This window comes from Mastomys coucha, unplaced genomic scaffold (assembly GCF_008632895.1).
Source record: "Mastomys coucha isolate ucsf_1 unplaced genomic scaffold, UCSF_Mcou_1 pScaffold14, whole genome shotgun sequence".
In the NCBI taxonomy this organism is placed as follows: Eukaryota; Metazoa; Chordata; class Mammalia; order Rodentia; family Muridae; genus Mastomys; species Mastomys coucha.
Genome location: NW_022196896.1, coordinates 58,865,315 through 58,892,506, shown reverse-complemented (window position 1 = coordinate 58,892,506; position 27,192 = coordinate 58,865,315). Strand labels below are relative to the sequence as shown.

The window sequence follows — 27,192 nt, the reverse complement described above, 5'->3', positions numbered from 1 at the left end:
CTGGCTGCAGAGCTTGTGCCCAAGGTCTGCTCAGAACACTAACCCAGATAGACCAGAAGGAACCGGAGTCACTAGGCCGGCGGAGTTCCTAAGTGCCTAGTCCTGCTGGTCCCAGTTACTCCCAGTGTTAGGACAGATGTTGGTTCCTGCTTACCTTTGATCCTGGGTGTGTCAGCGTGCCTGGGAGTGGAGCTTCCTCTGGGTGTTGTGGGCAAGTTTTGCTTTTTTGACATGCACTGCCATATTTTCTTTGAAAATTGAATTGTGAAAGCTGTTAAGAACATTTTAAATGGCATCCTAGTGTCACAGGGATAGTAGTTTTCCTCTGTTTTGTGTAGTTATCTAAACCCACACTAATGCTGGCTAACGCTCCAGTAATGTGGTCTCCCCTCCGTCATTGGGAGCTACAAGGCTAGTTGTCACAAATTCTCATGACCCAGAAAAATCAAAACTCCAGGTTTGTAAATTATCAGTCAGATTTATAACAGTAAAGTTTCAACTCACAAAATGCCCACACAAAGAATCAAAACTCAATGGATATTATTGATAAAAGCTGCCCACATAGATTAGACAAATTGCCCTATATTATTCTATTCTCATCTATGATACCCATAGCTACCTGTACCTATTTCAAGCCATGTGGATCGGGTTCATCCTCTTCCTCCATCATTCTCTGTCCTTCTCCTGTCTGTCCCCTGTCCTCACTCTCTAGCCCTGCCTTCCTTTTCTTCCATCACCCAATCACAGGCTCTAGCCTTATATTTCACTTGACCTCACCTGCATACAGACAGCAATCTGCATTCCTATGCATTTATTTTTCCTTTCCATAGTGTGGGGAACATTCTTCAAATGTTGGATTATTTTGGTGTTGATCTTATGTTGGTAAGTAGGGAATTTAGTGGCGTTTTACTGTGGCATAATAGATTGTTGCTCACATGGTCTAGTTCCTTGGGGAAGCAGTAAGCAGCAGATTGAGCAGCCTTTGCTAGTCAGTAGCATCTGTGCTGTTTGCTCCTTCTGTTTTAGGTTAGCGGAAGGTTTTTGTTTCCTTTTAAGTTAGTGCTTGGGTATAAGCCTTGTTAGGTAATGGAGATGGGGGGGATATCTGTTTTATTCAGAGTTTAAATATTAATCTTCTTTCTAAAAAATACACTCAGTATTGTTTAACTGACTATCTGGTTGTCATAATCTGGGCAAGTTGATGCAAAATTAATCACCATGTCAAGGCACCAAACTTAGCAACTGTGTTAGCTCATTCCTCAGTTACTGCTTTGTATTTGTTGCCAGAGAGTCATTTCAGTCTCTGAAGTTTTGGGGCAGTGCTTCACAGTGAGCTTTTGGGCAGAGGCAGTTTATGAAGAAAGCCCCTAGTTCCTTTTCTACAGTGGATGTCTTTAAAGGTAGTTGATAAATGGTCAGTGCCTCCATGTTAATGTACCAGATGCTGGATAGAAGTTATTTACTGGCCATATCTCATAACATCTTTGAAAGACTTACGAGCTATAGCTGTATACACAGTAACTATGTCAGTTACATTTCTATTGCTGCAGTAAAGTGCCAGGACCAAGAACAGTTTAAGGATGAAAAGATGGATTTTGGCTCAAAGGTCCAGAGTGCAGTTGTATATGATGGTTGGGAAGGTGTGATAGCTGAAGGCCAGTGTAAGATGCTGGCTTATCATCTGACAGCTGCATACAGGAAGCAGAGAGGAGAACAGGAAGCAGGGGTGAATCTTTAAACACCCAAAGCCTGCCACAGTGATGTACTTTATCCAGCAAGGCTGCAGCCTTGAAACCAAACAATGAATGCTGTTGACTGATGACCAAGTGCATAAACATTTGGGGGTAGGGGTGTTCATTCAAACCACAGCACTTATCAACAGGTTTCTATTTCTTTCTATATAGTTATTTCTCAAGTTCATTAATAAAAAGCCACAGTACTAAGATTGATATAGTCTCTTAAGTTTCCTGCTGCTTATGTAGTTGAATGCTCTTGTAATTGGGCCTCTAACGCTGGTTCTCAAATTTCATTTGGTTTTATTTTCAATTAGGATAGAGTTTTAAAATATGATTTTTAAAAGGATAAAGAGGCTAGATTTTTTTTAAACTGGGTTTAGGAGTGATTAATAGAGTCTGCAATGACTTATAAGGGGAAGTAGGGAAGAGAGACACAAACAGAACAATTAGCTAGTGATTCAGTTGATTGTGCAAATAAATGCTCTTAAATATATGGAGTTAATAAGTTACCAGTGGATAGAAGTATACTGCCCCAAACATTATGTATCAGACAGTTGTTATTTCAGGGTAGAAGTCTGTTGTCCCTGAACTGTCATAGTCCTGCCTCAGACTCCTAAGTACAGCATTTTTTTGTTTGTTTAAAGCATTTTGAGCTGTATTTATTTGTTGAATGTGAGTTTGTGCTAGGCCATTTACCAGATTACAAATACGCAAAAGTGAATAAAAGAAAATCTGCCTCAGTTACTATGGAGCCTATTATTTAATAGAGAAATAACAGCTTTGATCAATTGTTTTGAGTATATTTTGTAAGGCTAGTTATGTCTTTTTGGTTTTTCAAGACAGGGTTTCTCTGTGTAGCCCTGGCTGTCCTGGAACTCACTCTGTAGACCAGGCTGGCCTCAAACTCAGAAATCCACCTGCGTCTGCCTCCCAAGTGCTAGGATTAAAGGCGTGTGCCACCACCGCCCGACTGCTAGTTATGTCTTTAACATGCATTTGTTGGAGGAGATAGTGTAGCAGTGGCTGGAAAGTTCCTGAGCTGTGTTGTTACACCAGGAATTCCTGGATCGTTTCCCACAGTTGGGATTTCAGCAAGCAACTTGAATGATATAGTCCCTTATCATGTCCTTTATTCCAAAGAGGAGACTTGCTATGTCTACTATAAAAGCAATAAATAACTATATCATTCCTGTTTATTGCTGTAGTTCACTGTTGATGCAGACATCAAGCTAAGGCGTTCTTGTGTGTTACTGTGTGAAACTGGAAGAGGTCAGAGGCACCAACTACTGTCATAATCTGGATTCTTTTGTGCCATAAACAAGACTTTGTCCTTATAGTCTTGTGTATTGTGTCAGCAGCCATGAATCAGGCAGGACCTGGTTTGTTTGTACAAAAGTAGAGTCAAATCCTAGCCCTTTCCACATCGTGACATTTCTGTGTTTAATCTCATATATTCATTATGTATATCCCATATATACAATAATCTTACATTACATGGCTACTTCAAATCATTAATAAAGACAAATATTAAATGAAACGATTTACTTCTATGAATGTATATATATGTTATTCATACAGGCAGTAGAGAAGTGGGCACTTAGTAACTCTTGTCTTGAAAGAAATAAACCGAACACAAGACAGAGTATGGACCCAGGAGGCCAGACAGTGAGCAGGTGTGTTGCCAGTGTGCAGCATCTGACCCTGCTGCAGATTCTCACAGGAGCATAGCAGCCCTCACAGGAAAAAACAAAACCTAGTGCTTTGAGGAAAATTGTTTTGGATGCTAAACTAGAATTTCTGTCCAGAGTCTTATTTTAATGTATAATAAATGGCAATCTTTAACAGTATACTTTCAGAGACCAGAGGCTTTATCATCTTTTGAACTCATATTTTTTTAAAAAGTCTCAGTATGTCACCATATAGCAATGCTATGGGATTAATGAAGAGTAACTAGTGTGGTCCAATCTCAAGATGGGTTTTTAAGTTCTCTTTTCAAACAGCTTTTCCTGGATGTTATGTGATACTGTCTTTTGTCAGTTAAGTGCATGGGAATGAGATTGTAAGAATTTAAAGGGGTTGAAAGGGTCGTTTGTTTCACTAGGAGTTTGTTCTCCTGTCCTTGAGGAAGACAGGGCCAAGAAGCGAGCTGAGGTTTTCTGTAATGTGCTCAGTATTGGAGAACAGAAGGGTTTGTTGTGTTAGACATGCAACTTGGCCCTGATTTTTATTTTATGCCCCAAGTTCAAAGTGATTACTTACAGAGTAAGTTCCTGTGTTGTCCTCTTTGGTTGAATAATTGGGGTTTTCTTCCAGGTAAAGCAGCCTTGTAGAGTCCTTGCCACCATCTTCTCCACAGTGCTGCCTGCTGCTTCTGGAGTCCTCAAGCCTTGGTCTTTATCCTCATACTCACTCTTTATCAATTTAGTTGGAGCGTCTTCCTAGAAGAATTCTCAGCTGAAGTTTCTGGTGTGCATCTGCTTTGTTGTCCATTCCTCTCTCGAGTACTCCTGTGGCTAGTTCTCATGCCTTGTTACAGACTTGATCTTTGCTGTAAATGTGTCATGGTAGTAGAAGAGGAAAACAGGATGAAGTCATTTGCAAAGAAGTCTGAGGGTGTCTAAAATGATGCCATTGTTATGTGCTAAATTATTGCAGGCCCTCTTTTCCTGATAAAGCTGATTTCTTGTAACCACTCTGAAGATCAGGATGAAGCATCTTCTTAGTGTGGTTGTGTATCTACATGAGATGGCAACTCCAGTAATAAAATGTGAAAAGAAAAGGGCCCCTTTGTATGGACAATGCTTATTAGAGGAGTCAACATTAGCACTCACTGAAATTGTGATATATACAGTGATTATATTTGACAGCTTTATTCTTTTAGTAGGAAGTATGGTTGCTGGGACCACAGCCTTCAGATACTAGCACTGTAGCAGCTGGTTTTAATCTCTCTCTTTTTTTTTTAAATAAGTGCAAGCATGTGTGTGCCTATCTGCTGCATTAGGTATCTGTATGTTACTGCACCTGCCTGCAGAAGTCATACTGTTAGATCCTCCTGGAGCTCGAGTTACAAGTGGTTATTTGGCACCTGCTGTGGTACTAGGAGTTGAACTTGGGACTTGGGAAGAGCATAGCATGATCTTTACCACTGAGCTATCTCAGACGCCCCAAATTTATTTTTATACTTTGTATTCTCAACTTACAATTTAAGTGAGCTTATCATATTTGCATATACTGCTTTAAACATAAAGGAATGTAACATTGAGAGCTACTTGTATAATTAAAAGAGAATACTCCAACTTAATTGTTTGGTAATTTTATATTTATTTGTACATGTTAATGAGCAATGTATAAGGTTTATAAGGGCCAGTGAGATGGCTTGTGGGTAAAGGTCAAACCTAATGACCTGAGTTCTTAAAACATTCACGAGAGAAGGAGAGAGACAACTCCTGTAAGTTGCCCTTTGACCTTTACTTGCACACACCCCTATACACATGAGGTAAATATAATAAAGATAAAAAAATTTATAGGCACTGAACTTGGTGCTTGTTATCATTGTACTCTGGTGGCTGAGGCAGGAGGATTGCTGGAATTTAGAGGTCAGCCTGGGCTTCACAGTTTAAAAAAACAAAACAAACGATCAAAAAAAAAAAAAACCCTCTTCCAAATAAAACTTCTCCCCAGTGAAGAACAGTAAGAGAATGTGAAGCCCGTGTCTATGGGGGTGAAGGGCATTTTTGAATAGAGGAGCACCTAGTCTGTGATGTTCTTTTTTTTTTTTTAATTTTAAAATGTTTATTCTTAATCATTGTGGGTGTGAGTGTGTGTATGATGTGGGTATGAGTACCATGATGCACGGGACATGGGTTGAGGATGACTTTGTGGAGTCAGTTCTCCCCTAAAGCCTTTTGGTGGGTTCTGTTCATTCAACTCTTTTGTTTTTCATGCTTGCATGTTAAATGTTTTTATATGCTGAGCTATTTCTGTCCTTACTTGCTTTTTTATGTGAAGGATTCATGAGGTTTTTTTGTTTGTCTGTTTGTTTCATTTTGTTTTGTTTTTTGAGACAGGGTTTCTCTGTGTAGCCCTGGCTGTCCTGGAACTCACTCTGTAGACCAGGCTGGCCTTGAACTCAGAAATCCACCTTTCTCTGCCTCCTAAGTGCTGGGATTAAAGGTGTGTTCCACCACCGCCTGGCGATTCATGAGTTTTTTCCCTGAGCTTGCTTTTATGTTGGTCTAATTGACTCTATAATTATTAACTCTTTTCTATCAAGAAGAACAATGAATAATAAAGATCTTTAAGTGCTTTGTTAGGTTTTAAGGATGCTGAGCAGAATCCTGAGTGAAGATGGAGCGATGTGGGGACTGGACTCCAGCAGCCTGGAGGGGATTCTTGTCTCAGGCTTTGTCCCTGTTCATTTTCTCTGTTCTATGGTTTAATGTGCCTAGTTGGGTTGGCAATTTCTTGGTAGTGTCAGGTTCTATTTCTAAAGAAGGAAAGCCTTGTTGATGACCTGGATTCCCCATTTCAAAGAGTTAGACATTCCCTACTTTCCTACTGACTCCAGAAACAGCATCTCGCAGCCCTTGTTCTTTCCTATGTCTGTTGCTATGTGGAGTTACTCCAAAGTTCTGACTGACTTACTGGGTTATGTGGACTCAGAATATTTGACCACAGTCGTAGTAATGCCAGGTTCACCTGAGAGTGGAAATAACTTCATTTGACATTGTGGATCTTGTGCTTCACAGCCTAGAGAGTGAAGTCACATCAGTAGGAAGGTAGGTTGGGGAATGCAGTCTCTGTGAGTGACATGTACCCAGCTACAAGATTGGCTGACTGGTCTTGAGCAGGTAGCTTCAAGCTTCCCTGCCATTTACTTGTGCTCTGTGTACTGATGCCTCTTCCCACTTCCATGTCATTCAAGGTGTATGGAATACTTGACTTATTTTCCGAGTTTAGCCTGCTTCACTTGTCTAAGACTTTCTATGTTGGTTCCAGTTTTCTCCTCTTTAATGGATCATAAGCATTCATCTTAATTTGTTATGACTTAGGGAGAAAGTGAATTATTGTAGTGTTTAACCTTGAAGATGTGTGTCAACATTACTGCTTGCTTATTTGAGGCTTTATTCTTTGTGGAGGTGTCAGTGTGGGGAGGGGTGTGTGCAGGTGTGAGTGCATGAGTGCTTGCATGCATAGGCCAGAGGTCCATGTCAAGTATCTTCCTTGGTTACTCTCCACTTGTTTTTGAGTCAGTGTCTCATGTAGTGCAGGATGTCCTTAAATTTACTAGATAGCCTAGTGATATTGAGTTCCTGATAGCTCTGCTTCTACCTCAGGCTGTTGGAGGTTTAGACATCCACTGGTGTACAGTGTTTGCTATGCATTACTAAAATGTCATTGTTATGGAAGGGACTAATTAATATGACTTATTGCTTAGATCTTTTCATGATGGAAGATGCCATTATGTTTGTAATACCAGTCTCATTTGTAAAAGATAAAGCTTGCTTTGTAAAATAAAAATGCTTAACTTATCCTAAAATGTAGCAACTTCTTTAAGGCTCTTGGTGTGAATTAAAACTTTCTGTAATATATCTTAACAGTCATTTCCCATTCTGTTAGTACAAACAATCTTACTGCTTATAAAGTTTTAAAATGTAGAGAATACTATATTAATAATGCAGTGCAAAAGCAAGCATGTTTTTAGGCATCAATTGTTCTCTAGGAAGTTTTAGTTCTTAGTGTCTCTCCAGGACATGGTGTGGCTGGGACTGACCCCCAAGGGTGCTGGTGTTACTTGGATTGAATACTGGTAACATTCATTTTGATTTAGATTTGCAGGGAAAGTAATACAAGTTTTCCTTCTAGGTCATTGATTATCTAGTTACAGTTATTCCCTTAGGTTTAAAAAAAAAATTAAAGCTGCTGTACAGGGGAGTAGAGAGCTGGCTTAGCAGTTAAGAGCACTTGCTTGCTCATAGAGTGCCTGAGTACTGTTCCCAGCACTCATGCCAGGCAGCTCATAACTGCCTGTGACTCCAGCTCCAGGGGAGCTGAAGCCCGTCTTGCTTTTGAGGACACCCACACTTGCATGAACAAATACTCTCACACAGCACACATACAAAACTAAAACTAAACCTTCTTTTTAATATTATATAAGGGATTATAAATCTGACACTTAAGGTATGATTTTAGTGTATTCTGACTTCATATATTATTCCCCTGAATTTTGCTAAATAATTGACATTTTAAAAAAATTGACTTTAAAAAAAATGTTGACATGTGTGTATATATATATATATTTTATTGTGCGTGTCTGTACGTGTGTGTGTGTGTGTGTGTGTGTGTGTGTGTGTGTGTGTGTGTGTGTTGAGCATGTGGATATATGGAAGTCAGAGAAAAACTTTTAGGAGTTGCTTCTGTTCGTCTGTCATGTGTGTTGCTTCTGTTCGTCTGTCATGTGTGTTCCAAGGAAAGAACTCAGGGAATCAGGCTTGGAGTCAGGCACCATTATTAGCCATTCTGCCTGAGTGACTTACCCCTACCTCCCTCCTCTTTTTATGAGACAGGACCTTTCTTACTCTGTAGACCAGACTGGTCTCAAAACTCAAGGCAATCCTCTTGCCTCAGCCTTCCAAGTTCTGAGATTAAAGACACCTCTGACCGTTGAGATTTGCACCTTACGGAAATGAGGAGATTTTAGTTAAAATAACTGAGATTGCTAGCATAGGCACCGCTACCCCACAGTGTACCTGTCAGAGAATAACCTGGGACTCTGCCCTTGCTTCTTCCAGGCTCCAGGCTAGTGGGCCTGGGAGCTCTTAGTTATGTTCTGAATTCCATCCCCCATCTCTGTGGAGATGCCAGGGTGCAGGCAAATGTCACCAAATCTGCTTCATGTTAGTTAGTGGTTCTTTTCTTTCATTTAGCCTTTTAAACTTTTTATGTATCTTTTAAAATATGCCTACTTGCATAGCTTTTAAAAGGCCATGTTAAAATGTGTTTTTCAATAAAATGGACTGGAAATCAAGTATATGTTCTTTTAATATCTGGGTAGGATACTGTTTATTTTCTTGAAGGAGTTTTCATTTTAAGTATTTTTATTTTGAAATTTTCATACATAGTGATAATGATAGTATAGTATGTACACAGGTGCCTTCTGTTGGGACTCACTATTGTTAATATTTAGTTCTATTTGCTTTGCTCATGTATGAAGTTTTTGAGTTCATTCAGTTCATCCATAAGGTATCTCATAGGGAGAACTCATGCACAATTCGGTGCCTAATATTACATAATATTAATGTAGTTAAAACAGATTCAAGTTTACTATTCGTCCCCAAGTTATATCTTTCATCTTATTTAAATCAGGGTACATGTATAACATTTCTGAAGTCACTCTTTCATTGATAACTTTTTTCCCCTTTTTCTTTTTTGAGAAAGTTTCAGTATTGTAGGCTGGCCTGGAACTAACTCCCTTTGTAGTAGAGGATGGCCTTGAACTTTTGATAATTCCTCTCCACCTTTCAAATTCCAGGATCACAGGCATGTGCCACTGCCCCCCATTTTGGTTCCCATTTATCCAGGACATTGTGCATGCTGGGCAAGAACTCCACCAGCTGAGTTGCTGTGTCCATCCTTAGCCTTCAGGTCAATGCTTTTGAAAACAATCAAACCACCCATCCCAAGGATGGGCTATAGTCCAGGCATTTTACAATGTTTGAGGAAGTGATCTGGCTTGTCCTATTCCTTCACTTCCTTTAAACTGGAAGTGAGGATTAAAAGCTTGACTAGAGTTCAGGTTGAACATCTTTACAAGAATTCTTCATGGATGAAACTTTTCAGTTAATGTTGTGTAATGTCAGAAATCTTATTGTGTTTGATTGTGGGGACTCTTTATGTTAAATTTGTTTACTAGGCTACGGTGTTGAGAGAGAAATCTCCTTTAGGACTTGAAATAACACGCCATCTGAAGAACCATAACTTTGTCAGCATGAATGCTCAGTTTCTCATCAGATTTTCCTTTCATGGGTTCTAATTCTCCATAGGCAGTACTTGCTGGCAACTAGCCACTGGCTAGTTTCTCTTTATTTTAATTCATGTGTATTTGCTGAATTTTACTAAATTAAATTTTCTTTATTACCCACATGGTAGTGTGCAATTCTTATCGATGGGACTGTTGAAAGGAACAAACTTAGCATTCAGTCAACAACTTCAGAATTTATGTTGGTGAAATAATTATATCCCACATCATGCAGTGGGCCTACTATCCCTTTTGATTGTCACAAGGACTCTGTGGATCTAAAATATGTGCATAATGTCTTTTAGCATGGACATATGATCCTGTGCTCTCCATTTGAGGGCTTATTTTATAGGCGTACATAAAACCATACTTGGTTTTGATGTTCATATTTTTCTTTTATATATAAATTATCTCACATGTAGCTAGTTTGATATATGCTAATGACTGTTAACCGTGTGCATTCTTAAAGATTTATTTATTTTATTTTTGTATATGAGTACACTGTAGTTGTACAGATGTTTGTAAGCCTTCATGTGGTTGTTGGGAATTGAATTTAGGACCTCTGCTCGTTTCGGTCAACCCCGCTTGCTCTAGTCAACTCTGCTTTACTCAGTCCCTGCTCACTCCGGCCCAAAGATTTATTTATTATTATACATAAGTACACTGTAGCTGTCTTCAGACACACCAGAAGAGGGTGTCAGATCTCATTATGGTTGTGAGCCACCATATGGTTGTTGGGATTTGAACTCAGGACCTTTGGAAGAGCAGTCAGTGCTCTTACCTGCTGAGCCATCTTGCCAGCCTGAATTACTGTTGTAGAAGCAATACTCTTTGATTATTTTAAAATAGGAGGCCTTTGTTTTCACTTTGGCCATAGCCACTTTTTTTTTCTCTGTTTCATGTATAGTTACTCTCAATTTTAGTATGAAAGATTTCCTGATATGCAGTGCCTCAAAAATAAATTCATAAAAAAGAGGTTAGTTTGAAAATTAAGTTATTGATAATGTTTACTTAAAGATATTTTCTAGCATTAGGCTCAATGTTGCTAATAAATTTGATGCACAGTGTGACAGGGAAACTGTCTAGCGACTGGGATTAGTGAATACTGTTTACTGACTCTCAGAGAGGTGCTCTTGTGACAATTTAGGGAATAATTTCCACATAAGTTTTCAGTAAACTAAGAGTTCATTTACAAAGCAGCATATTGAAAGTCTTGCTTTTAAATGGTGCTTTAGTTGTTTTAGAAAATACATTACTGCCAACCCCCCATCCCCCGCCTCCTACACAAGGTGTTAGTGATGCTGGCGATAGAATCCAGATCCTTACACATGGCAAGCAAATGCTCCACCACCAAGCTGTATCCCCAGTGCCCTTGCATCATTCTTTATTAGCAATATTGTCAACTACTGTTTTAATAGACAAGGCTTCTGGTCCTTCAATGAATTGGGCCCGAGATAAATGTATTTGGGTAAAAGACTCATGATTGAATGATACATTTCTGATCTTTTTAATAGTTTAGAACATTGAGCATCTTTTATATTCCATTCATTTATCTAGTTGAGAGGCCAGAAAACAGAGATTAGTTGAGAGGCTAGAAAACAGAGATTACTAGAAATATGTGGAATAAAAATTAGTTGTTGGCATGTAAAACTGTAGAATTGAGCATCTTACATGAAATGAACTTGAATAAAGGATTACTATTGTGGTACTAGAAAGAGCCAGAAAGTACTAAAGTTATCAGGATGTACTGACTTCCAAAGCTTTGCTATAGAGTGCACAAGATATGGATAGTTGCTCCAAAACTAAGTGTACTCAATAATTCACCTTTTCCTCATGAAGCTCTGTACTATATCAATATATTTATTGCAATGATAAGGATTTTGTTGTTTTTCACATTATAAAATGTTTCTTAGATGCACCAACTTTCATGCAGAGTTGATTGGTTTTCTGTCAAGGCTCCTTCCTGTCTTTAATCTTTTCAATTGTAGTTTTAAAAACTACAATTAAAAAGCATTTAATTTCTAGACATTCTAAAAATATAGCAACTATGTTTTTTTGAGGGAGCAGTCTTTTACTTATTTATTTCCTTATGTGCCTGTACCTTCTAATCTGTGTTTCTAAACTGTAAGTATCCTTTGTGACGGGGTACTCAACACTTCTGTTTTTTTATAATTGTAATCTGTGGTATTTTGTGCTCATTAGTCCTTAAAATGAATAGTGCACACTTCTGTAGCTGTTCAGACTTTGACACTATCAGAAGACATAAGCACAACTTTTACCCTCATGGAGTTTATATTCTATGTAGTTGTGTGCATACAACCACCAAAGCCCTTTCCTGAGGTGGTGTTCATTGCTCAAGCTTTACTTGGTGGGAAAGAATACATTTCTTTAAGAGTTGAAGACTTTCTTGTTTGTCTTTGTTTTCTTGTGTTTATGTCATAGTGTATGTTCAGTTTTCACCACTATGGCAAATATCTTTGGTAGACAGACAAGACAATTTTGTAGGTTTCAGTCCACAATCAGTTGACCTCTTTGCTTTCAGGTCTGGAGAAACCAGCACATCACAGATAGAATGTGTGGTTAGCAGAAGGGCTCAGTTCTTGCCTGGGAAGGAATGGGTGAAAAAGGGGACCCTCATTCCTAAACACCTTTCAAGAACACACTCAGAATTCTATGAAGACCTTCTACTAGGCTTCGCCTCTTCAAGCTTCTACTGCCTCACATTAGAGAGCCTTCCTGGAGACCAGGCCTCTGACCCATGGACCTTAGAGAACCATCTACGACCAAACTCCAGCAATTATAGAACTAACTGGGGCCTGAAATGAAATGAGACAATGAGTAAAAGTGATTTAAGCTTCAATGAGAGGACTGAGTTTTTAAATTTAAAGTCTATTCCTATTTTATGGTAAAATGATTCTTATTAAATAACATTCCAAGCATTAGCAATGTACTGCTTAGTTGCATAATTCTATGTAAGAGATTAAGGTTTGCTTTGACTTAAAAGTGGTTGATACTATACTGTTTGATTGTTTTTTAAATGTTGTATACATGTCAACTGCTGTATTGTTTAAGGTGCTGAGGATGCAGTGGCTATCTGATACAAGTTTCTGCCCTCAGTGCAGCTTATAGGTATAACTGTAAGATGATGAGGGGTTAGAGTTGTTTCTCACATAGTAAAAGTCATGGTGTATTTGAGTGTGTTCCATGAAGAAGAACAGCATTGGTAGCTGTGGAATTGGGTCACTTGCCATGTAAGTATGAAGACTTGACTTTGATCCAGTATTTTTGATCCTGTTATTTTTCTGTTGCTGTGGTGAAACACTGTGACCTAGGCTGCTTACATAGAGGGAAGAGTTTATTTGGGCTTATCATTCCAGAGGGATAAGGGTACGTTATGCTAGGGAAATGGCAAACATGGTAATAGGAACAGAAGTTGAGATTTCATATTTTCAAATGTGAGCACAAGACAGAGAACAAACTGAACATCGCCAGAGTCTTCAAACCCTCAGAGCCTGCCCCTGGTGACATAATTGCACAGCAAGGCCACACCTCCAAACACCACCAACATCTGAGAACCAAGTGTTCTTGTACTTGAGTCTATGGGAAGCATCCTCGTTCAGATCATGACAGATCCACAGAATTTGCATAAAAAGCTAGGTTTGGGTGATGACCTGGCTCAGGGATAAAGATTCTTGCTACCAATGCTGACAGCCTGAGTTTGGCCCCTGGAACCCAGTTGGTAGGGAAAGTGAATAGTACCTGCAAATTGTCTTCAGATTTCCATATGTGGGCCATGTGATACAGATGGTCCCTAAATACATACATGTGTATATACCTACATACGTGCGTGTAGTAGCTTTTTGAAAATGTGGGTACAATGATGTGTGCTGATATGCCAAATTCAGGAGAGACAGAAATAAGTCTTCCTAGGGCTTGCTGGTCTGCCATTCTATCAGAATTTGTTGTTTAAGCTAGTTCCCGTTTCAGTGAGAGACATTGTCTCTGTACTAAGGTAGAAAAAGCATAACGACAACTTCTGCTGGAAATGTTCCCAGGCTTCCACACATAGGTACCGTACATGTACAAAGCATGCGCACAAGCTAGAAATAACAGGAGCAGTATTTGGGAAGCATGTGGTGACCAGCTTTCTGAAGATCTTGGGCACATAAAGTGCATTATAAATAGAATCATGGAAAGAGTTGATTAATCAGCTCTTTTGTTAAAGTAATTTGATATAAGTCAAATATTTCAGTCATGCCTAGAGTTGTTTTTACATTTTTACAATCATTTATAGCTTTCTGCTTTCATGAGTGTAACAGGCAGGCTGTGCAAATGAATTAAGAAAGAAAAGAAAAACCTGAGTAATAAAAGTAAAAAGCAGCAGACCTTAAGCAAATACTGTCTGCACCCCCTCCCTAAGGCTCCTGGTAACAGTGTTTACACCATCATTAGGTGTCCTAGAATTGACCTGTGAATGCAAGTGCCTCTTGCTTGAATGCTTGTAGAGGCACTGGGCAGCTCAGATGGAAATGAGAAGTCGCAGCGTGTATGTTCGTGTTTTCCGTGCTCTCCGTGGTAGCTGAGTAGATTACGCAGTGCCTCTGCTGCCTTGCTGCCTTTCTTGAGGTAGCCTGTTTTCCATAGGTTTGCTTTGCTTTCACTGTGTGCAGTATACCTGGCTTCCCCTTTCCCTTTCTATACTTGGAGAGTTGAAGTATGGCAGCACACTCTCTGTAACAGCCTCTACTATGGAGTTCTGTTGTCAGCACACACTGTTTTGTATTTATTTTTTCAGCATTTGTATTGCACCTTCCTGTTCCTCTACCAAAACAGCTCTGAGTCTGGATCACCATTATCACTTCTTAAGGTCACATCAGTAGCTCTCATGCTACCACATCAAGGCCATTTATCTTCTCTTTCATCCATCAGTGATTTAGCTTAATTGACTTTTGCTGTTTTGAAATATTTTTCACTTGTATTCTGATTCATATGTCTCACTCAAATCTCTTTTTCCAACTTGTTTATCTCTTTTTATGCTTCAACTACTAATTTTAAATATTGTCAGAGTTCAAAGTTATTCTGTTTATATTCTAAAATCTGTTACTTGATTCCCTAACCCCCCCCATCTTTATGATTCAACTCTCAAATATGTTTGTTTATGCGTGTGAGGTGTGGTGCATGTGTGTGGAGACCTGAGGTCAGCCTTAGTGTTGCTCTTCAGGAGCCAGGGGTCTCAGATATGTATGACAGGTTGGTTCTATTGAGTTGTTGTGCATTACATACATTAAGTTAACTTCTTAGGGGTGACTGTGACTTTTAAGTACTATTATGTTCCTAAATGTAGATAAGGATATAAGTAATGCTGCTAATAGACTTAGTTTTGTATCCCCTTTCTGTTTCATCATTACAGTTAACTCAAAGGATCACTGAGTCAAGTAAAACAAATACAGTTACATCAGTGTAGTAATATACCATGAGTAGACAGGTAGTAGGAAGGGAGGCACCATTCAATGACTTTTGTAAAAAATTATAAGCAACTTATTTCAAAAAACTTCAGATTAAGGCCAGTGAGATGGCGGGTAAAGGTTCGCACTGCCAAGCTTGACGACTTCAGTTTAAAATCCCTTGGATTTACATGGTAGGAGGAGAGAATGGACTCCTGCAGGTTGTCTTCTGACTTGCACGTTTATGTACCATGGCTTGTGCACACATACTTATACAACTCGTTAATTGGCCTGTGGATTCAAATGTCCTCAAGCCCTTATTAATTAGCCTCTTATAGATGATTTTACTCCTCCAGATTGTCCCCCCACCCCCATTGTGGTATAAGATATGTGTGTATTGTAGACAGTGTAAGAAAGTAAGAAACTAGAATAACAACTATTCCTTGTCTACCTTAACTGCTAGAGATAATTGGTGCTCTAACAGTCTGTTACATTCTGTGCTTTTTATGCATCTTTCCAATGTAAAAATGTATAATTCATAATTTAAGTACTTAACATAAACTTTTCTGAAAAAAGTGTGTAAAATGACATCAATATTTGGTCATGATAGAATAGCCTCACTAGATTTCCCTTCTGTCTCTACCTATATTGTATCTTAAGAGAGTCCTGATGAATTTTCCTGCAGTATTTTGTAGATCATGGACTCTGAGAGTGATACATGCTCTGTAGGAAGATACTGGAAGACAGATGAGAAAGAACCTCTTACCTTCTATAGAGGAGAGTTGATACACAACTAATGTACTCTCATGTTCATTCTGTCAGTCTTTATCCCGTTTGAGTGTATATTACTTCTTGAACAAAGATTAGAATGTTTTCTGGCTAACATTCAACACTGTTTATGTTTATCTTGGGAAAGGGTTTGAGCAAGTGTAAATCTTCGTTGCAGAATTGCTCTTCAAAAAGACTGTGTCATTTGAAAGTATATTTATTAAGAATTTTGTTCTTTTTAAATTTTAGGATAGACCACTATCTTGTTGAGCTTTTTTAAATGAAATTCTTCTACTTGAATACAAAGATGAGGACTAGATAAATTCTTGAGATTCCTTCTAACCTCTAGGATGAAGATAGTAACTAACATTTGTCTGGTGCTCTAAAGCTTACAGAGTGAGTTCATACATCATCCCACTAAATCCTTACAACAGCACTCTGAGGTAGGGAGGACAGGGCCTGTTACTCTCCTTTCACAGCTGGAGGAGACCAGCGGATAGGCTGAATGTCGTAATCATACTCCTGCTCCATCCTCCCTCTTAAATGGTGTCTTACTGGTTGGGAAATCATTGTACAGTAGTCATTGCTTTCCTCATCCCTGGGGGAAGGACACCTATGTTCCTTCCTTCCTTTCTTCCTTCCTTCCTTCCTTCCTTCCTTCCTTTTATTTAGCCATCTGTAAATGACCTGCATCATCCCCACACATGCAGCATAATGTTTCTAATACTGTAGGTTTGGGCATGAACCTAGAATTAGGAGCTTTTCAAGACATAGATCACTTTTGTACCACCTCAGTAGACTTGAGATAATTGAGTTTTCCAGGTATAGTTAGTTACCCATGACATTCTCAAGGGGAACACAGATCATGACAGAGCAGTAGTTGAGGTCACATCAACAAGGATTATTGCTAATTCTCTCTGACTAGTTACCTCACAGGGTAGACATTGGTCAAATGAAATGGATGTGGGTGCTAACCGCATATATTAGCCATAGACTTAGATTTTTATTTCTATACAATATCACATTAAAACACTTTGATTTTTTCCGTGTGCTGCTTTTAAATTAATAACACACCCAACATTTTTAAAAATAATTTTGTTTTTGTTTCTTTCTAGTTGTTGGTCTTGACGATATTATGGATGAAGGAGTTGTTAAAGAAAGTGGTAATGATACCATTGATGAAGAAGAATTGATTTTACCTAACAGGAGTTTGAGGGACAGAGTAGAAGACAATTCAGTAAGATCACCAAGAAAATCACCTCGTTTAATGGCACAAGGTAATCCTTCCCAAGAGGTTAAGCCAGAAAATCAGATGCATAAAACATGAGTGCTAGGTTATACAATTAATGCTAAGCAGATTACCTATCTATTCACCTACCTATCTACCTGCCACTCAACTGATCATTAGGGTCTCTATAGCCCAGGCTGAATTCAGACACCATGTGACGCTCAGGCTGGCTTTGAACTTCTGTCATGTTACCCCCAGTTTCCAAGTACTAAGACTGCAGGAGTATTCTAGTCACATCTGGCTTGAAAAATTGTTTTTTAGAAGTATGTATTATGGTATAAGCATTTTTAAATTATTAATTTTTGAGATTCCTCCATCCAGACTTCCATATTTCTCTTTAACTCTTTAAATTCATGGCATTTTTTTTATTAATTTTTCTGCATGTGTATGTGAATTTAAGTACACAGATACAGCCTCTGAGTCTGTATAATGTTACTTGTTGTGTTTTCAGGGTGAGCATTTGATACTGGATAACCAGTTAGTATGCTTTTCCCTGAAGAGGACGGTTTTGCTTCTCAGCATTTCTCAGTTATCTACAGTTGTTTGTGTGTGTAGAGTTGAAGCTTCCTGGGTTTTCCCCTGTCTTTATCAGCATGTCTGTTGTTGTCCTTGTTCAGCTCATGCTTAGGCGGTCATGATGATGAGACTTTATGGGTGTAGCTTCTGACATTATTAGGATTTGCAATCTTAGAGCAAATTCCCTCATCCTTTGCCTCTTACAGTCTTTCCTCCACCTCTTCTGCAATGATTCCTGAGCCTTAGGTGCTGTAGTTCTTTTGTAATTGTGTCCATTGGAACTATGCTCTACAACTCTGTATTTTGATTTGTGGTCTGTAGTGGTCTCTGTTACAAAGAGAAGTTTTCTTGAGGGGTGAGGACCACACTTCCTGTGGGATATGAGGGCACATATTTAGAATATAGTTAGGAGCTATGCTGGTGTTAGTAAAGTGGTGGTTGTAGGTTCTACTGTCAGATTCATGACTTCACACTGCCTGTTGGCTAAGTTTTCAGTACCAGGCATAGTTTCTTTCTTGACTGGGTCTTAATTCCAGTTAGAAAGCTGTTGGTTATTGCCAAGTTCTGTGTGGACTACTGCACACTTAGGGTTATTGTGCTATGTGGATCTCTAGTGTGATTCGTAGGTGTCACAGCTGGGTAGTACTTTTTTGGTTGTTTCTTCCTCCTTTGGAAGCTTGAATGGCACTTTCTGGTGTCATAAAAGCTAGTCCTTGGGGAGGCTTTCGGGTCAGTTTCAGCTCAAGCATCTGGGCCCTCTGTCTGAAGTGCATGGTTTCTGTCTTCAGCAATAGGGGACCTGGTGGCAAACTGCGGTAGCAAGAAGCTGTACTGTTTTGGGACTCTCTTGGACAACACTAACAACTGAAAAGAGAGCTTCTCATGCCTGGTCATGGGGTTTTTGTTAGATTGTCTTTGGCTCTGGGAAGGAATATTATTAGCCTAGATAAGAACATTTTATTTAAACTATATATGCATATACATTTTTTCACAATTTAATAAACACACACACATACACACACACTACGTTGGACATATCTCCCTCACTGTTATTTTCCTTTAGTCCCTTCCACTCTTGCTGAAAATATTCCTTGCTCTCCCACTAAGTCCTTCCTACTTCAGTGTTTCTGTGTGTCCGCAGCATCTTATCCCGCTTGTATGTGTGGACATGGGTAAGAATAACTTATTTTAGCGAAGGCAAATTACCATAGGAACTGATCTGAGAGTACGACTTCATTCACTGAATTAGGAAGTTCTTTACTCTGATATCTGATTTTTTTGGGGGAGGGGTGGCTATATGCTGGATGGAAGCTTGTAGAATCTTTCCCACAATTTTAAAAACTATTTCACGACATAAAAGCTTGGTAAAGTTTAGGTGTGTTTTATGTATTAAGGTTAGCTAGCATTCATTCGATTTGGAGTCTGGGAATAATTGTTCACTTCTAGAAATGTTTTTCCACACTTTATTCCTTTTCATTAATTTGTCAACTCTTGCTTTCTGGAATTATGGTCTGGTGAAAGATGCTGGTCTTTCATTATCTTTATTTTTCCTTATACTTTCTATATTATCTTTTTTTACTTCATCTTTGGAAATTATTTCAGTTTCCTCTGACCCTTCTGTCAAGTTTTGCATTTCTAATGCTCAAATGTTTCTTGGTATTGTTTGGAGAACGACCCTGAAAATAGCAATGTATTTATTTTTATTAAAATGTGTATAATAGCTTTTGTCTTTAAGTTACTAATACCTTTTATCTTTATTAGGATACTCAAAGTGTTTTTAAAGGGATTCACCTCCTTTTAGTTTTGAAAGAAAAAAATTAATATTTTGTTTTTTGTCTTTCATTTTAAAAAGCTTCCTCCCATTTGTTTTATTTAGGAATTACAAAAAAAAAAAAAAAAAAAAAAAAATCAAAGAGCCGAGCAAACATCAGATGTACAGAGATTCTGTACATCACAAGGTTAGTCACTGGCTGCTGCCAGCAAGATGCAGAACATTGGAAGATGGAGCTTTTTTGGGCCAGTGAGGAGGGGTTTGTAGCCTGAAAAGGCAGAGATCACTCTATTGTCACACTTAGTTCACGGGTAGAGCAGTTCCTGCTGTTGTAGTGGCTCTGAGGGTAGTCTCACTAAGTCTGAAGTTGACACCCCTAAGAGGAACCCTGGCCTTAGGCAGTGCAGGACAGAGGAGCAGTGAGTACTTACCAAACTGCTTTATGAGAACGAGTGCTGTGGGAAGAAAACTCAACTGTCTGGACTGAAGTTATGAACTGAGCATCACTTGTCTTTTGTGATATCTCTTACCAGAGTTCAGGTTATTTTTGTGGTCTCATTAGCATATTTTGGTACCCTGCGAAGGAAGTTGATAGAATATCTGTTTTCAGTGTTATATAAATTGTATTTCACAGTTCCCATCTTTGTATTGCTGCTCTCAACTGTAGCATTCCCAGTCTAGAACCCCTTTTTATTCTCTAGGGCTGAGGCTCTCAACCTTCCTAGTGCTGCAACGATTTAATGCAGTTCCTTATGTTGTGCAGACCCCCAACCATAAGATTATTTTTGTTGCTACTTCATAATTGTAAGTTTGCTACTGTTATGGAAATACCTGTGTTTTCCAATGGTCTTAGACCACCTCTGTGAAAGAGCTGTTTATACCCAAACGGCTCCCAATGGACAGGCTAAGAGCCATTGCTTTAGGGTAGGATGTTAAAAAGGTGGATTTAATAACTTGCCAGCTTAGTGTTTGTCTCAAGTATATTACCTAATTGTTCCTTGCTTGAGTCACAAAATCTGTCATTGCTTCCTCTCGCTCTTCATTTTCTGTAGATTTGTACCTTTTCAAAAAAGATCCTTTATTGTAGCTAAGGGAACAATGGGAACAAGGGCTGTTCTTATCATAATTTCCTTGGTATATAATTTAATTAAATTTTAAAAATCAGTTACTTGGCACGTATACATGAGACTTTAAGGAATCTGCTAGGCAATGGTGGTGCATGTCTTTAATCCTAGGATTTGGGGGGCAGAGGCAGGTGGATTTCTGAGTTCAGGGCTAGCCTGGAAATGCTGTTTCAAAAAACCAAGAAAAAAAAAAAAAAAAGAAGAAAGAAAAAAGAACATGGGCTTTTTTTTTTTTTTTTTGCCCATAGAAAGGTATGCTTCAGACTAAGGCAGTTTTAGAGAAGTAAAGGTGCTATCCTTTGCTTAATAAATTTCTTCCCATTTGAAAATAATATTTCATCAGAATACCCTCAGCTCAGCTGACTACCATGCCACTCTGGTTTTAGCAGCTACTTCAAAGCTAAAATTTTTTATTGTTTTTCAGTGGTTTTATTTCAAACATAGAGTTCAGAGCTTAAAAGTTACCTGAATACAGAAATTAAACTCTGCTAGTTATTTTAAAAATAACAGAGCCTGTGATGAACAGTTCATAAACCATTAAGTAATGTTTTCTTATTTAGGTCTTTATGTGTTATACATACACATTTGTATGTGTGCATGTGCAGTGTCTTCCATCACCTTCTACCTTATGTTTTGAGTCAGTATCTCTCACTGAACCTGGAGCTCCTTGATTCAGCTGGGCCTGGTAGTCAGTGAGCTCCAACATCTCCTGTCTCAGCACCTTGCTCTGCCTCCCACATTGGGTTTGCAGACATGTGCTTCCATGTTTATCTTGTATGTGGGTGTCAGGGATCTAAACTCTGGTCCTTGTGATGCAGAGCAGCACTGTAGGGACTAAGCCATCTCCCGAGCCCATAATTTTGTAAAACTGTTGAGTGTATCGCAAATGTTCATATTGTGGGGCCTGGGGGAAGTAGAAAGAGTTCCAGAGTCTGGGCTGACTAGGTAGTTGATTTTTCACTGAAGAGTGAGTGCTGTTAGCTACACCAGGACCTGCTGCATCACCTGGACGAGAAGCCCACTCTTCAGTAGTTTCATCCTCTATGAGAAGTGGCAGGTTGGACATATTCAAAGTAGTAGTAGAGTGGGATATTATTTTGAATGAGTAACTTTAAAATAAATCAGAGTGCATGTGAAGTTGATTTAGCAAAATAGTTATACCTTTATATTTGTATTTTGAATTTTAATTCACAAGTTCCTTTTATGTTTAGTGAAATTTTAAAGTTTTCTTTACTTTCAGTTCTTTTTACTATGTATGTTTCCTTTCTTGGGAAGATTTTTCAGGCTCAGGACAAAGGGACTCTTCCTTAATTTAGTAGACTCTGTTAGGAGTACTGTTAAAAGAAGGAATCATGACTTTTTTTTTGTATTTTACTTATACTTTTTTTTTTAGTTATTGATTCATTTGGCAGTCTGTGTGTGGCACTTTTGGTGTACACTTTAATTTCTTGCATAGGAGTAGTAAAGGGACTGGGGATGTTCTAGAACATAGCCTGTAAAACTCTGCATGTGAGAAGTAGAGGCGAGAGGATCACTTTCAAGGTCTCCTTAAAGGTTTTGAGTCTAGCCTAGGCTACATGAGACCTGTTTCACTTCTTACAGAAGCCTTTAGTGTAAAAGGGAAATACACTACAGTGGGAATTGGAGGTTTTTAGAGGTTATATCTTGAAACAATAGATCTTGTTTATGATACATGATTTTGTTTGCATGTGAGACTTTGGCATTTGTACTTGTTTTTATATAATTAAAAATATTTGATGTTTAGAATGTATTATAATATTTAAGACAGCTATTAGAGGTAATAAATCTCATATAGAAAAGATACTTGTTGAAAATATTTCTTAAATATTAGATGAGTTTGAAATTTTTATTTCTGTTTCATCTGACATAGTTCAAGAGATTCTAATAAATTAAGTTAACATGCTAGGCTATATATATAATATATATTACACATGTGTATATATTATATATATAATATATTTACATGTGTATATATATTATATATATCAGTGTATTGTGATCATCAAGAGTAGCTCTCAGTACTTTTTTACTAATACAACCAGGTAAGTTTCAGAGGTCAGAATAAGGAAGTGATATATTTTAAACTACTGAAATAAAAGCACACAGCAAATAGCTAAGTTATTTTTATTTTATTTTTCCCCTATGATAGAACAAGTAAGAAGTTTGCGACAAAGCACTATTGCCAAGCGTTCAAATGCAGCACCTCTAAGCACAAAAAAACCATCTGGGAAGACTTTATCTACCTCTAAAGTAGGGGTGAAACCACCAGAAAGATGTCAGGGTAAAGAAGAAGTTTATGCATCACTGAAATCTGAACACTCTAAGGAGAGTAGAAGGAGTGGCCAGCATGCTGAACAGATGGATGTGGTGCCAGAAGTTTCAGCATCTTCAGTTGATTCTTCAGTGTCATCTTGTGTTGGAATGAAGGAGGAAGCTGAGTTCGATCCCAAGCATGCATGTAATAACCAGGGTGCAGTGAATGTGCCGTCTCCTGAGTTAAATTGTCCACTTCTCTCAGAGACTAGTGCTAGCATGGAAGAGAAGAACACTGACGCTCTGATGGAATGTAAAACTAAGGCTAACAGTAGCCCATTATTTAAGTTTTCAGTTAGGGAAGATGAGCAGAGTGATATTGTTTCAGGTGAACTGGATGACACAATTGAAGGAAGGAGTGCAGGGGGCAATCCTGAGCAAGAATCAGAGGAGGTGAAGTTCCCCTGCGAAGATGACCAGATGGCTGAGCAACCTCACTCTTCAGATGTGTCTAGTGACTCTGCTTGTACCGATAAAAATAAGACAGAAAATGAAGGGGCGAAATGTCATTTGGAATTGAAGAATGCTGTGGATATTATTGATAAACCTGAGAACTCTCCTCAGAGAAATAAGTTGGAAACACTGGGCTATGGTGAGGACACAGAGTCTAACAATGCTCAGTTACAGAGCACAGAGTTTAGTAAGTCAGATTTGGAGGAAGTTGACACTTGTGCTTTTGAACCAGAAGCTAGTACTTTAGAAAATACTATTTGTGATGTTCCTGACCAAAATTCAAAGCAATTGAATATTACTCAAAGTATTAAAATGGAAACAGCAACTCTTCAGGATGATAGAAGCAGCTTAGAGCCTAAAAACATAAAATCCAAACACATAAAATCTGTAACTCATTCTAAACAAAACATGACCACAGAGACACCCAGAAAAACTGTGGCAGCAAAGCATGAAGTAGGTCATAGCAAAACTAAATCTAATGTCAAGGCTGTGAAGCGGAATTCTGATGAACCAGAACCCCAGCCTGATGTTCAGAGGCCAGTCAAAATGAGAAAAAAACAAGCTGATAAGGATTTGAAGAGTCAGAGTTGTAATTCTGGAGTTAAATCTATGAAAAGCCAGGCTCATTCTGTATTGAAAAAAATACCCCAGGATCAAAACGCAATGCAAATTTCCAAACCTTTAACTCATTCTCTTAGTGATAAGCTTCATGGTCACTCTGGCTTATCTAAGGAGCCTCCTCATCCTGTACAAACTGGACACTTAGTGCATTCCAATCAGAAACAGAGCCATAAGCCTCAGCAACAGGTAGCAGTGGTGAAGGTCAGTAGCCATGTGAAGGATGAGCATGTACATCCAGGCAGTGAGCATCTAAAAGAGGAGGATAAGGTGAAGCCAAAAAAACCTGATAGGAACCTACAGCCTCGCCAAAGGAGAAGCAGCAGAAGTTTTTCTCTGGATGAGCCTCCATTGTTCATCCCGGACAACATTGCTACTGTAAAAAAAGAAGGGTCAGATCAGACCACCTCACTTGAAAGCAAATATATGTGGACTCCCAGCAAGCAATGTGGGTTTTGCAAAAAACCACATGGCAACAGGTGTGTGTGTGTGTGTGTGTTTGTACATATGTGTATGGGTGCGTACATTGGGAAACTTGTAGGATGAGGATTGAGATCTGTGTGAGAACTTTCTAATAAGAAAAAAATTAATATACAGAGACTTCCAAAAACCCCTTACCAATCCTGGATAAATGATAGAAACCTGGAACCATTGAATTTACAGCTAGATCATTGTAGAATATCTTAAAAAGCTTAGTTTGAGCAATCTCATGTACATAGACATGCTTTGTCATTGTAACCAGTCAGAATTTGATGTAGTTACTGCATCTGATAAAAACCAACCCCCTTTTGCTAATCAGAATTGTTATGCTGCCTCAGGACTGGAGGTTATGTCATTTTATTTGACTGAGAACTAGTAATAAAGTGTAAAGCTCTTAATGGAATGGCTATTTTTCTTTTGAGGCTGTTATTTTTTTAAATGATGCACTTGAAACACCAACCGTTACCATTCAAAACCAACATATTTGATCTCGGAACTAAGTTCAATAGCAAAAGCAACTGTTAGCTTACCTAGCTGAATTTTGTGTGTATTATGGAGTAGACTGAAAAATATGTATTTGTTTTTTGAACATTTAATAGTTCAAAGAATTTGTGAATTCTGGCCTTTGAAAATTTTAGAGTCGACGTTACCACTACTTTTATGGTAGGGTTATTTTGGACTCCATTTTTCGAAGCTTACCACATGCCCCATCTTTGGAGTATTTTCCTCTGCTTTCTTTTGAGAAGGGACAAAGATAAAGTGATGTCTGCTGCTGCAGATGGTGCTGATCAAGTACCCATATTGCTCTTGAGACTGATGTCAGTGATTGTATACTAAAAAGAAGGAAAACAGACAGTAAAGTTACATGACAGTTTCCTCTCCCAGCTCTGTCAGATTACATAAAAGTGAAACTAAATTTAGAGAGAGGCAGTCAGTAAACAGCATGGTATACATCACTGTAATTGGGAGTAAGAGGGAAGTTTGGGGATTGTTAAACTAAGTTTTATGCCATAGACGTTGGTAAATTTTTTGTTTGTTTTGAGACAGACTGTAGTAGAGATCGTTTGAAAGCTCAGTATGTAATCTGTGCTGTCCTTGATCTTGGGGTCCTCTTGGCTCTGCCTTTATGCTGCTGAAATCTTTACTGTTTATGTCTTATTTTAATGTCAGGAATTACTCTATGAAAAAGTATATCCTTGCCTTTAAATTTTGTAGCATGTTTGAATATAGTGCTACCTTTATCCGAGTTACATACTTTTCCATGGTTTGTACATTTATGGTATGTTCACATATTTCAAAGGGAGCTTACTCTGTCTCAGAGATGTAAGGATTAACTCACATTGTTAATTGTACTTTTAATAAAAGCCAGACCTTTGTCTTATGTAGTATCTTAAAATCACAACACTGACATATGGTTAGAGTCAGGGACTAGGAACCTCAAGAATTACTTTGGCATAGAGTTTGAACCCATGTTCAGTATGTTACTATTAGCTTTTTAAAAATAACTTTTGTCTTAATGGTGTAGTCTTCAGGAGTTTGCCCAAGCTCTATAGTGGTAATAGTCACTTCATAACTTCAGCAGCTACTTGAAGTAAAAATTACATAAAAAAAAAAAAGACTACATAAAGATTACATATTCTCTTCTACCTACCTACCTTCCTTCCTTCCTTCCTTCCTCCCTTCCTTCCTTCCTTCCTTCCTTCCTTCCTTCCTTCCTTCCTTCCTTTTCTAAGGCTGCTATATAAAGTATGGACTTCTTTTGTTTCAGTCTGAAATATAGCTTATCATGATAGCTTTGGGAACTAGATGTTGACTCTGTGTAATTGAAGTAGATGATGTATATTGGAAAGAATTAACTTCTGAATTGGCTCTTTAGACACCTTTACTACTTTTTCAGTTTGTGAATAAAGAAGCTAAGCCATTGGTTGGGATATATATATATACATACACACATATGTATATGTATGTATATATATGTGTGTGTATGTATATATATATATATATATATATATATATATATATATATATATATATATAATCTTCAGCACCAGATTGTTGTGGGGTTTTTGTGTGTATGTGTTTTTTTTTTTGTTTGTTTTTTGTGTTTTGAGACAGGGTTTCTCTGTGTAGCTCTGGCTGTCATGGAACTCACTCTATAGACCAGGCTGGCCTTGAACTCAGAAATCCACCTGTCTCTGCCTCCCAAGTGCTGGGATTAAAGGCGTGCGCCACCACTGCCCAGCTCAGCACCACATTGTTACATTGTCTTTCCATTTTTAAATACCTAAAGCATACTTTTCACATAATTTGTAATTTTTTAATTTTAATTTACATGCATAAATACAGATCTATTATGAAAATAGGAAATTTATTATCTAATTTTATATACTGATCATAGTGAAAGCTATTTGAAATAGCACATGTGACAGTAGAATTGATTAGTATTTTACACAAATTACAATTGGAAATAGCTTTTTTGTATATATGTCCACTTGGATGTTATGTTTTGTATTATGGATCTACTGACATAACATTACGTTCTTCTATCCTACAGACAATAGGTCTTTGATACAGACATATCAAAATTATTCAATATACTTTTAAAATGAGACCCTTGTTTACTTTTACATAGAGGTGATTTTT

The 27,192-nt window shown here is 38.2% G+C and overlaps 1 protein-coding gene across 1 annotated transcript in view; it reads left to right on the top strand.

The window, feature by feature from the left end:
* Positions 1-27,192, top strand: part of Phf3 (PHD finger protein 3) — a gene marked incomplete at its 3' end in the record, with an annotated part of 66,805 nt that overhangs the window by 17,324 nt on the left and 22,289 nt on the right. Inside the window, exons 3-4 of the mRNA XM_031368966.1 lie at positions 17,081-17,242; positions 22,835-24,548. Of these exons, the coding sequence (XP_031224826.1) occupies positions 17,081-17,242; positions 22,835-24,548 (1,876 nt within the window). The remainder of the gene's footprint in view (positions 1-17,080; positions 17,243-22,834; positions 24,549-27,192) is intronic.